The sequence below is a fragment of the Palaemon carinicauda genome, chromosome 8, assembly GCF_036898095.1.
Source record: "Palaemon carinicauda isolate YSFRI2023 chromosome 8, ASM3689809v2, whole genome shotgun sequence".
In the NCBI taxonomy this organism is placed as follows: domain Eukaryota; kingdom Metazoa; phylum Arthropoda; class Malacostraca; order Decapoda; family Palaemonidae; genus Palaemon; species Palaemon carinicauda.
The window spans coordinates 102349824-102362124 of NC_090732.1; the positions used below are offsets into that span (position 1 = coordinate 102349824).

The 12301-nt window shown below is 34.5% G+C and overlaps 1 protein-coding gene across 2 annotated transcripts in view; it reads right to left on the reverse strand.

Annotated features, from left to right (window-relative positions):
* Drep2 (DNA fragmentation factor-related protein 2) overlaps nucleotides 1-12301 on the reverse strand; it is a 171007-nt gene that overhangs the window by 36938 nt on the left and 121768 nt on the right. The window contains exon 4 of one of the 2 annotated variants that reach the window (XM_068378783.1): nucleotides 6336-6485. The exons of the other annotated variant lie outside the window; for it this stretch is intronic. Coding sequence (XP_068234884.1) covers nucleotides 6336-6485 — 150 coding nt within the window. The remainder of the gene's footprint in view (nucleotides 1-6335; nucleotides 6486-12301) is intronic. 2 annotated transcript variants of the gene reach the window in all.

Below are 12301 nucleotides of genomic sequence, written 5' to 3' on the forward strand. Positions count from 1 at the left end.
TACAACTCATTTAAAACTCTAGGTGTGAGCCTTAATAACCAGTGTACTTTTGTTGAATAAATCCACTCTGTTTCTTTTTGAATTGTGCAAAGAAATTTAATATTGAAAACGTTTTTTTAAGATTTTTGGTGATAAATCTATTCTAGGAAAATTTTTAAATCCTTCCATTGTACCATCTTTTGAATATTATTCCCCTGTCTGATCTTCAGCAGCTGACTCGCATCTTAAAGTGTAGGAGAAAAACTAGCAGATTATTAGATTCCTTATTTTCTATCTGGATATCAATCTCTGGCGCCGTTCTTTAGTTAGTTCTTTGTGCACGCTGCATAAGATTTATCATGATTCTGACAATCCTTTGCATTCAGAATTTCCCTTTAACACTTTGTACCATTTTGTACATTTAACTATAACAATCTTGCCTCAACCATCATAAGGCCCAATAATGAATAGTATTGTTGAATTCCGGTTTTGACCAAATTGTTGAATGATTTTCCTAATCTTTCAGTGGAATCAGTGGAGCTTCTGAAGTTCAAACTAGTTGATAATGCTTTACCGTTGAGTAGGTTGACCTAAATATTGTTTCATAGTTTTTATATATATCTGGTTTATGTCAACGTAGTTACCGATTTTGATATATTTTGTATATTTTCTTATTATTCTCATAAACAGTTCATTCGTTAATTCTCTATTTTCTTTCGGCACTGGACAGCTTTCCCTGTTGGAGCCCTTAGGCTTGTAGCATCTTGCTTTTTTAACTAGGGTTGTATCTTGGCTACTACTACTACTACTACTACTACTACTAATAATAATAATAATAATAATAATAATAATAATGATAATAATGAAGAGTACAATACACGGCATCTGATAGCAATAAAACTGATGCCAGGTTAATATAAGGCCCAGTTGCTAATAGCATACAGTCCTATACCATCTACTTAAATATCACAGATTTATTAATTATTAAATAATTACCTTAATAAATCCTCTTCAATTCTTTAACAATTTTTATCAGCCAGTCAAGTAACCTCGACAGCTATTGATATAATTACAGTTTCCTTATATCATTAAATTCCAAATGACACTCATACCACTTTATTCAAGGATGATGGACTGACCTGTGAATAAAGTGTTACATGGAAACTTCCGAGTGGAAAATGTGGAAAATTCAAACTTGATAAAAAAGAATAAAACTGAAATGAACAGTAGACAGGGATGGAATTTGTCTCATCTGGAAAGATTTCCTTAGGTTAAAATGATATCTGCTATCATCTGTGGTATGGCTGAGATATATATATATATATATATATATATATATATATATATATATATATATATATATATATATATGTGTGTGTGTGTGTGTGTGTGTGTGTGTGTGTGTGTATATATATATATATATATATATAAAGAGAGAGAGAGAGAGAGAGAGAGAGAGAGAGAGAGAGAGAGAGAGAGAGAGAGAGAGAGAGAGAGAGAGACAGACAGACAGACAGACAGACTTATCTATGGCAAAATATTGACCTAGAAGAAAAGCATATATTTGCAAAATGGAAGTGATAGTCCTATTTATCTATTATAATCAAGCGGTCTCTTTAACAGAATTGTATACTAATTTGTGATACCCAAATTACCTTTTTTCCCTTTGATACTTCGATGCCACCCCACTTTAGCATAGCATTATCACTACAAATTTTAATCCAAATAAAGAACAAATGAAGGCACCAATGCCCGTCAAAAGATTCGAACCCACTCCTACGGGATTGAGGTGAGGTCAAGCTAAACCGTTCTGATTACCTTAATATCAACACAGCTCATCATAAAGCAAGTTCAAATTATAATTATTATTACTAGCTAAGCTACAACCCTACTTGGAAAAGTAAGGTGGTAGAAGCCCAAGGGCTCCAAAAGCGAAAATATCCCGATGAGAAAAGGAAATGAGAAAACGGATAGAGTAGTGTGCCTGAGTGTACCCTCAAACAAGAGAACTCTAACCCAGGACAGTGGAAGGCCATGGAACAGAGACTATGGCACTACCCAAGACTAGAGAACAATGGTTTGATTTTGGAGTGGCCTTATCCCAGAAGAGCTGCTTACCATAGATAAAGAGTCTGTTTTACCCTTACCATGTGGAAAGTAGCCACTGAACAAATACATGGAGTAGTTAACCCCTTCAGTGAAGAAAAATATTTCTGTTAGTGTTGCCAGGTGTATGAAGAACGAGGAGAATGTGTGAAGATCAGTGCCCAAGCCCGTTCTCCACCTAAGCTAGGACAACGGAGGGGCAGGCAATGGCCGCTGATGAATCAGACCTACAGGCTCCCCCAAACCCCCCCCCCCCCTTCTTAGCTCATAAGGATGGTGAGGTTGCAAACACTAAGAAAACTATCGAGTTTGAGGAGGACTTGAACCTCAGTCCGACGAGCGCAATGCAAGGACGCTTCTAACAAGCCACCACAACCCTTTGCCCTGAATAAAACTAATTTGCAGCTTTGGCAATAGTTGTTATCAACAGAAAAGATGAGGAAAAGCATTGCGGAACGATATTCCTATTCCTATGAGCCACTTGGTAGAATTCATAGTCAACAATGAATTCAGTAATCTTTCTCTTAACATTACGTTTTATCTTTCGTTAGCCTTTATTGAATCTAGTTTCAAAAGTATGATATTCAGTTAAATAAAAGAATAACGCAACAATAGATAATCAAATGTAAATACCTACTAAAGTTATATAAACCCGAGAATTAGCTTTACCCTAAACTTTCCGAGGCTGATTTTGGCTCCTCGGATAATTGTTGTGGATCAGGTATCCCAGTTTTATAGCACAAACTCGAACAATCATTCTGGTCTAATATCAAATGGTCAAAAAGGAGAATGGAAGTCTCTAGATGTCAAGTAATTCTTCTATTGAAGCCATTCGTTTGTCATGACAATTTGAGGACCTAATGTGAAACAGATACACCTCTATTGTATTGTTTTGTAATGTTCATTCCGACTGGAAATACTCTCTACCCACAATGCCTTGAATCAGGCTTTTATGAAATGCCAATAATTCAAGAATTGCACAAGGTTAATAACTGAATCCTCAGGTCTCTCACTCACATATACTAACAAACAGAAATAAACAAAGTTACAAATATTGCTGCCACTTTTACTTGACTGCAGCAAAGGATGCGGAATTCTTTCCTGAGGCACTTGGTCTAATATTCTATATGAAGTGTTATGTTTCAATTGATAAAAAAAAAAAAACAAGGAAATAATTTTGCCTAGAGTTCATCACTTTCGCAGTAACAGAAAAGATTCTTCCTAGAATTCGTTAAGAAGTCCAGAAGAACAGTTAAGAGATGATTTTAATTCTAGGGAAAGTCAGTTCAATAACAACCTAAAATCAGTTTCCTGAAAATTATATAAAAATTGCATCACTTACAGAAAATTTATGAATTCATAATGTAATACATTCCTCAATATAATTAAAAATCTAAACCTTTCCTCGGGTAACAATGAAAGAAACAATAATGCAATTGGAAAAAGGTTACATTCTAAATCGAAACTCTCAGGTTACATATGATAAATCATTCAGACAGGAGCCTCTCGTCAGAACTGGAAACAGCAAAACAATTTGAAAGCTTTAACAGATTGAAACTGTATCAATATTTTTACAATGTTTTTAGCTTTAAACATCAGCCACGTTTAATTACATATTTTAAAAATAATATTCCTTGATGGACTGGACATTCAAGTTCTGATAAGAAGAATCCTTATTCACTGGTTACCTTTCTCTAGGAAAACATATGCAACTATATTCCGGATGGACACAAAAAAAAAATTTTAAGCTGAGATTAATGTACATTATCAGAAATATTTTTACCTTAAATCTTTACAAAAACAGTAAATATTTACAAAATATATCTGAACTTTATTCCCTGTCGGTTATTATCTTTTCATTTAATAGTGAATAAATTTCATCAGATCTGTACCTGAAAAAAAAAATTCAATAAAATAATCTCTTACTCAAAATGTTCCTTATATAGCCACTATATCTTCACACGTTTTAATTGAAAACTAAAAAGTTTAGTACTTTACCACCATCCCTTAATTTTGAGTAATTGAAATTATCCCATAGAAATCTCCATGGAAAGTCAAATTAACTTTTAAAAACTTACTGTACTAAACTTCCATGACGAGAATATCATCGGTTGAATAATGGGGAGGAGGTTTACAGATATTAATAACAAAGCAAAAGCAAAATCGTCAAACAGGTGTTACAATAAAAATAATATGCAAATTTTACAAAACCTGCCATTCTTTATTTAGTCTTGAAGGACATAACAGTCTTTAATGATAGTACATATGAGTGGCATCGATTGTAGTCTTCACATAAACTCATGTATTTGAAAGAGCAATGACCTTCCCTGAACTTGCAGATACCCGGAGGAGGCGCCGGGGAATATTCTGTAACATTAGTAAGGTGAACTTCAAAAATAACATTGCAAAAATCAAAATGAATAAGGCAGTATTGCAAACAAAAGCCCAGTTATGAATGAGAACACGTTCTGTCTCCATGAAGTACAAAGAGGTTTTCCTCATATACAAGCGGATGAATAACATTCATAAAACGAACAGCTGCTACATAATTGACTTCAAAATCAAAAACAATTCTCGTTACGTGATAAAAATGACCTACTCGGGGAATGTTAGAAATAATCAGGCATGAAAACGAAAAAATCTTCGGAATCCAATTATTGGTTAAAGGAATCACATTACTTTTCATGTTATGTTTTAAGATGGCCATTGAATAATAGCAGAAATAAATTGTAAATGAAGCATATTGGCGATCAAACAATATTACTACTGTTCCAAAAGCAAAATTATTACACTAGACAAGCACTATTTAAAACTGAACACCCCCAAGCATAAGTGCTTGAATGGATGTTGTCTGGGTGGGGCCCAATGGAATACTGTTGAATGCAGGTATAAATGGCAATTGGAAGAAGCGTCTGAGTTTGGTAAGAAGCACTAATGAAAGTAGCAATTCAAAACCAAAACATAACTAAGGTACAAAATAGAGCCAGGAAAATAGGCAAAGGATATACAGAAACATTCTTTCCTCCCCTTGACACTGACACGAAAAATTAGCTGCGGTGTTGTCTAAGCAATGGAAGAGACCAGCAAATGATCTGTAGCGGACACATTGAAGCTGTTAAAGCCAGTCTCGCTAGTAACAGTAATGACAAAAGGGCAGAAAAGGGGTTAGAAATTAACAAAAAGGCGAAAACGCTAAAACTCTGAAGAATATGCGGAAAGTAAATTGTATAATGCGAAGCAAAGGATTGGCAGGATCTTTTTTTCAAAATTAACCTAAGCAAAAGAAAAATAGATCTACTAAAGCAGAATTTTTGCAGTGTAAGGCACTTACTACGTCGCAGTATCAACTCATTTACAAGACATCATGAAGGTCGTGAATTCAGCTGAGGCGACTTTGTTTTGTATATCAAAGGTGAATTACTTTAATCAGGGGAAATGCCAGAAGAAAAAAAAATGGTAGCATCAGTAATGGAATAGAAAAAAAAAACAATCCGAAACAAATATTTCAATCAAACCAAAACCAGAAAACAAGAAAGAAATGGGCTCTGAAATGCTCAAAGAGTTTTTGCCAGATCAATTAATAATTAAGCCTCTCCGTTCCAGATAGTAGGAACTGTCGACTGAACAGCAACGATTCGTTCAGATGCATCTCTTGATGGTTACTGGCTAATGACACAGATTTTCTCAGATGTGATTAATTAACCTGTATAAAAGAAGAGGGGTTAAAAAGTTCGACAAGCAAACTACATTCTTTATTTTACCATTGGCTTCAAAAAGCTTTACAAAATGCTTGACAAAGTAACGGGGACAGAAATGATTTCTATTTTCCCACACGTGATTATTGTCCTCCTACGAGTCACGGAATATTATTGGGTAAACTGTGAAACATATCTTAGAATCTCAGGAGACATCTTTGCCAGGGAAGCAACAATCTATTTGGGGGCTTGAAATTCTGATTGGGAGAGGGACGGCATTTGACGTGAAAATGACAAGTCTCTTGCTTTAACGGATGCAGAAGATATTTACTCTCATCACTCACTGATAACTAAATTGGAGTTCATTATTCCTCAATAATCTCACTTGGTCTTCCTCCATTTACAAAGATTAAAATCTCTGCTGTCTCTATGAGCTTGTATGGCGAGTCAGTTACTCTATCACCTATCACCCAAGGAAGAAACTACTGAACCATCTTGTTTGTGAGTTCCCACATCTCGTTTCCCTGCGATTCATACGTCAAGGACGCCACCTACCGTTAAACTGGCCTCCTCGCGAGGTGGGATCCCAGGACAAGACGACGGTGATCTTGCCGTAACTATCCATAACCTTCCACACAGGGGCTTCATCGTGCAGGCCGAGCGAGTAGATGGTCTCACATACGATCTTGGGTATGGCTGTGATGGCTGCGAGGGATAGAGCTCAGCTCGTTACCACGTTCAAACGCATTATATCCGCAGAACGGGTCACAAATTAAGGGGCAAAGGGATATAAACACACACCATGATTCTTTTAGAGAGCAAGTCAATGCCACTAAGTCATTTCGACGCCAAGGAAGGTTAGTTATGACTAGTGAATGGAATGTCATCACTGGACTATGTATTAGGCTGCCTTCACTTGCACCCACAAACAATGATCTTCAACACAACATTATCTTCACGACGCATGTTAGTTAGCAAAACCACGAGATCAGTATAGTATTATTGTAAATTGAGTTATGGCCTGTCTACTGCCAGCCTTACGAAATGTTCCCATTGATATCAGAAGCAAAGGCATGGATTGATTCATAACTAACCTTTCGAAATTTTAGACTCTTTTAATTGATCTTACTGAGCTATTCCCATCAATTTGAAAGCTACTATGGTGTTGTCATGTGCCCGAGAGTTGTAAGATTAATACTGTGAAGTTTCTTGGCCGAAAATTAAAGTGCAAGAACAACAACACTGGGTTAAAAGACACATGCACAAATTATAATCGCTAACCCCCATACATTCACCTGATGCCAACACTCTTACTCTCAGTATTACTAGGAAGCGTTTCCTCCGAAATCTGTGGCAAACAAGTAATGATCAAGCCAGAATATAGTCTTAGCAGCTGCATTGGGGTGAATATATGAAAACTAGTAAATTTATATAAATGAACATGCATCATAAAATCAGTTGTTGTTAGTGTTCTATCATTTGACACTTGTACAATAAGAAGTCATTGTTGTCGAAATATTAACATCTCTTGACTGAGTACTGAGCATTATAATGCATTTCGTAAATGTTCCAAATCTTACAACTATTATCGCTACAAAAATATTAAAATGTTTACAATCAATTGCACTGTGAAAAAAAAAAAATTGAAAAGTCTAGATGCAAAAGGTATCAAGTACCTCCACTTAAAAGGGTCATTTATGGAAATACAAAAGCAAGTTTAAAAGGTTACAACTGTCAAAATAAATTTGAAGCCTGGTCTAGATGACATGAAACGGAATAGAAGAAACAACATATGGAACAGTCGATTGTATCTGCGTCACCTGTAAATTGTTCTGCTTAGTTAACAAGAAAAGAGAAAAAGTTCTGTACAGAAAAATCTTGATTTCTAGGCTATGCAATGTTTGCTCTGATATATTATTGCAGACTACAAAACCTAACATGGATATGATAAGACAAGAATTTTCAGTACTGGGTAGATCTAACTGAATAGTTAAATTCACGTTGCCTTCATTTGAAAAACAAGAGGCAGATAAAAAAAAAAAAAGTTTGAACACAATAAAAGGTATTAATCCTAAATGAGGTAAGAGATTCTAACTATTTTTAATCCCAAGTTCAGCTTTTGATTATCTTACAGATTTTAGTTGGAAATTCTGCATAAACATTCAAACTGCAATTTGCCTCAGAGAAAAGTACCATTATCATAACGACATTATGAATAAAACAGCCTTTTTCTTAGCTTGAAAAATTCCATGATGTAGGACCGACTCAAAAATCACTTGGGTCACTTATATTAACTATGAACTAAGACAGATATTTAAAGTTACAAAAAGAAATATTCGTGATAAATATAAATCAAGAAGAATCAAAGCATCATTCTCGAACATCTTTGGAAGCTCAATAGACTACGAGAGTGTCGGTGTTCTTTTTTAGAAGAAATAAATGCGTGTCATGATATTTATGTCTAATAAAGCAGTACTTCTTTCCCACTAATTGGTCAACACTCATAAAATCGCCCTCACATACACTGAGTAAATATCATTGACAAAATCTACTGAGACTTGAAGAGCACCTCTTGAAATAAAAGGAGATTACGTTCTTAGTGATTAACGCTCTGATCTTAAATGAAATCTTCATGATCTTACTTGAGAACATGCGCGGCCCGTGATCCCCTTCAATAAATGAAAATCAAGCAATATTGTTTTTCAAGTCATATAGTCCAGCTGTTGTTCCCTTGCTTTCGCTTTTTCCAGTTCCTCAACCTTGAAATTAAATATGCGTTGTTGGATGAAGCGAGAATAAGGTACCAAAATGAATGTATCCAGCCAATGCAAACTAAAAAAAAAAATACAACTAGTATGACCAACCATAGCTTCATGTACATTAAGTAAAAAATAAAAGTAGTATTAGTTGTAATAATAACAATAATAGTAGTGATGGGAGTGGTTATAGTAACAAAGATCCAGTGTTGGAAATTATACATTTATCATTTCATGAAAAATTCATAATTGTATAAACAGAAAAGACTTTGCGGAAGGGTAACAATTTCAACTAAAACATAATCAGCTCCGTGTGATTTCAGGAAAGAAGAATCGACTCACAAACAATTTTTTTTTCTACAGTTAGTGAAATTCAGGGATTAGACCTATCATTAAAAATATATAGATTCCAGATATGTAAAACTCAAATAATTCCACAGACAGACAGACAGACAGACCCAGGCTCATATTGTTTATAGGGAATATAACCTAATTCGTTCAGTCTAGAACTCTGGATATGCATTTATTATCAAAATATGAATGACTAGAATAGCAGTCCAAAGTTAAAGCACACACAAGTGAGACAGGTACGAATATACTTATTATAAATGAAATTATACTGAAAAATAAATTTCTAGCAAAGAATTTCGATATTTTTCTGTGTAGGCAATTTTATGATAAGTACTTAATTTAAAATGTAAGTGATCATGCACTTTCATAACTTCTAATCTTCAGGAATTTAGATAAATCATGCAAAACTGGTTCCATATATTATCAGGTGATCAGACGATTAAAGTAATGCCAATAGAGAGAGAGAGAGAGAGAGAGAGAGAGAGAGAGAGAGAGAGAGAGAGAGAGAGAGAGAGAGAGAGAGAGAGAGAGATGTTGTAGCCTAGTTATGTCTTTTAAACAACCAAAAAATCCTTAATTCTAAGATATTGACAAGAAACTCTTCGGATTATTTCCTGAGATAGACGCGCTCTCTCTCTACCTACTTGAAAACGGACACTTTGACTTCATTCCAGAGACAGGTCTTCTATTCTGAACTCACGACTGAGAATTGTTTACAAGCATCTTAAGTCAATATATACTACCATTTTACATACTAATACAACGATGGACTGCTAATAGATTAGATTACAAGCATACTATATACAGCCAAGGCATAATCATCTTCTACAAGGAAATTCTAGACTACAGGATGTTCTAGAGATAATAATGAGTCATCATTAAAAAAGATGTTCCCTGGTATGGATTCTCCCCCTCCAGGTTGATCTCTCACCGGAGACATTTGTCTAAATAGCTGGCTGGCTTACAGAGAAGAAAGAGCCACCAATCAAAGTTAGACCCGACAAACTTTGAGGTCATCGTATGCAAGGGCCAGCATTCATTTTACTATTCAGGAGAGGATTCAAAGCAAAGATACCTTTAACGAAGTGCTTCGTTCGGAATAACCTGGCATTAGTCTAGTTGACTTATTTTGGGTCACAAAGAGGTTTTGGAACATTTGCAAGGCGAGTGCTTGCCCTTTCACCTCTTGAAATTAAGCTCATTTTCCGTTAGGTGACTAGGATTCACTTTAAAACGGTGTCAGCAATTATGGACACAAATCATGAAAATCAATAGTTTAGCACTAAGAATAACCAAGATTAAAAGATAATATATATGCGTGGGAAATGCTTAAGCATAAGAATACAATAGAAATACAACTAAGATTATCTGTATACCGGTGGGAAATCATAGGGCAAAGAAAAAATTAGTTGCTCGGTTGGATGGCACAACTAATTACATAAGAGAGGCGTTAGTAAATAAAGCTGTGAAAGTGATCGCTGAAGATGGAATCTTGGGACTTTAGGCTACTGTCACTCTTGTGATATCCATGAAATTATATGAATAAAGAGCATCGTTATAAGACAAAAGGGAACCATGCAAAACTTTTTTTTTTATTTATATCTAGATTTTAATTATATTATGTTATACCATTAGCCAGATTGCAGCATTATCCACCGGCATGAGTTCGACATAATTTTTGCTGTTATGCAAGCATTAAGATTCTTACAAAAAGATGTAGGAATTACTAATATATCTAAATATGATGTATGATAGCAGAGAAAGAGTTGAAAAGAACCATGGGCAGGAGTGAGGGAAAACCACAGATGAAGGAAAACAGCTTAGCAAGGAAACGCGGGAGCTTCCTGCATGTTGGGAATAGGAAGGGCTAGGCCATTGGAGCTATTTCGGGCTGATATAAATGTTTGCTATTCGTTGGATCATGCTGCAGTTTGTTAATGACATTGGTTATTCTAATTCAAGTAGTGAACATTGACTCACCCTAGTAGATTCTAGGTATTCATGATCAGTTCCAAAATGGATGGCAAAGAACTTTTATTAATAATTCTGTATCTGAGTTTACAGTTCAATTGTTCATTTACAAAGTCAATTATCTTATACTTACAAGAGAATAACTATTCAGTAACCTGATCCTTTTTACAAGTTATCTATAAAATAGGTTAGTTGGAAGCCTTATTAAAGAAAATAACATTAGAAATTAACGTGACTTATCACACAAAATATTTTCAAGTCATTGTAGAAGAAAAAGTTTAGAACAATCCATCTTATCTGCTGAAGGTCTTGTCCTCCACCGAAAAGGTTTCTAATGACTCAAAGCATCTTACTGGAGTTCAGTTTTCCTTTTCATGTCGAAAAAATGCTTTGTTTGTCTATAGTCCTGAAAACTAAAATTCAGCAACATCCTTCAAAAAGAGAATATCAAGAGGCGAAGTTGCATCTTCTCAAATGTTACTTATCCAAGTCACTTTTAGTCCCCTTCAATTTTTCCACCGGTTCTGCTTTAAGTATTTCCTCCAAAACGGTAATGGTAAAAATAGATTTTGCTTGTTTCATGACTCCCAATAAAACATAATTTGCATAGTAGCCACCACATACTTTCAAATACTGGTTTTAGCTTTCGAAAAAAAAATTAAATGACATAACTCACATCCAAGAGAAAACTGGCTATCAAATATAATAGGGAACAATAAGGGAAGTGAGAGATGAAATTACAATGTTAACATAAACAATTCAGATTTAACAAATAGAGCCAGCACATAGTACTCATTGTGATAAAGACTAGATATGTGATTCATTCTTACTTGTACAAAGGTGAGCTCTTTCATAATTAGGATACATTTGAAAAGTTCAATTTCTTCTGAGGATTATGAAAACAGAAATACACTGGCACTTATAAATTAGGGGCAACTTAATGTAAAAGAAATATAATAATGTAATCATAACTGATGTAATAAAAACAACCAAAAGAAAAATTTTAACAGAACTTAAAAGAAAACATTGCTGCTCTTTCAGTGATATAAATTTAACAATGGCGTTATTTATCATTAAATGCATTAATACCAGCTTATCAATATCTTTCATCAAGTTCAATCATTTATGAAATAGAAATTGTATATGAACCTGTTTACAAAGCAAAAATTCATCAAAATCTACAATGATATACAAAAACGTTATGGTGTGGGCATGACTTATACAAGCAATGAACAAGTTCTTCACAGGAACAAATTATACATAAGTACAAAACACATGAAACTTTGAAAATGATACAAATATACAGTAGAATACGATGGTCAACTATAGAGGGAGAATATTAGCACAAAGTATTGCTATTTTCTTCTTTTAATCAATAATTATACTGATAAGTCTTTTACAAATCATATTCATCTGTCAAATTAAAACCTCAGGGAAAGCATC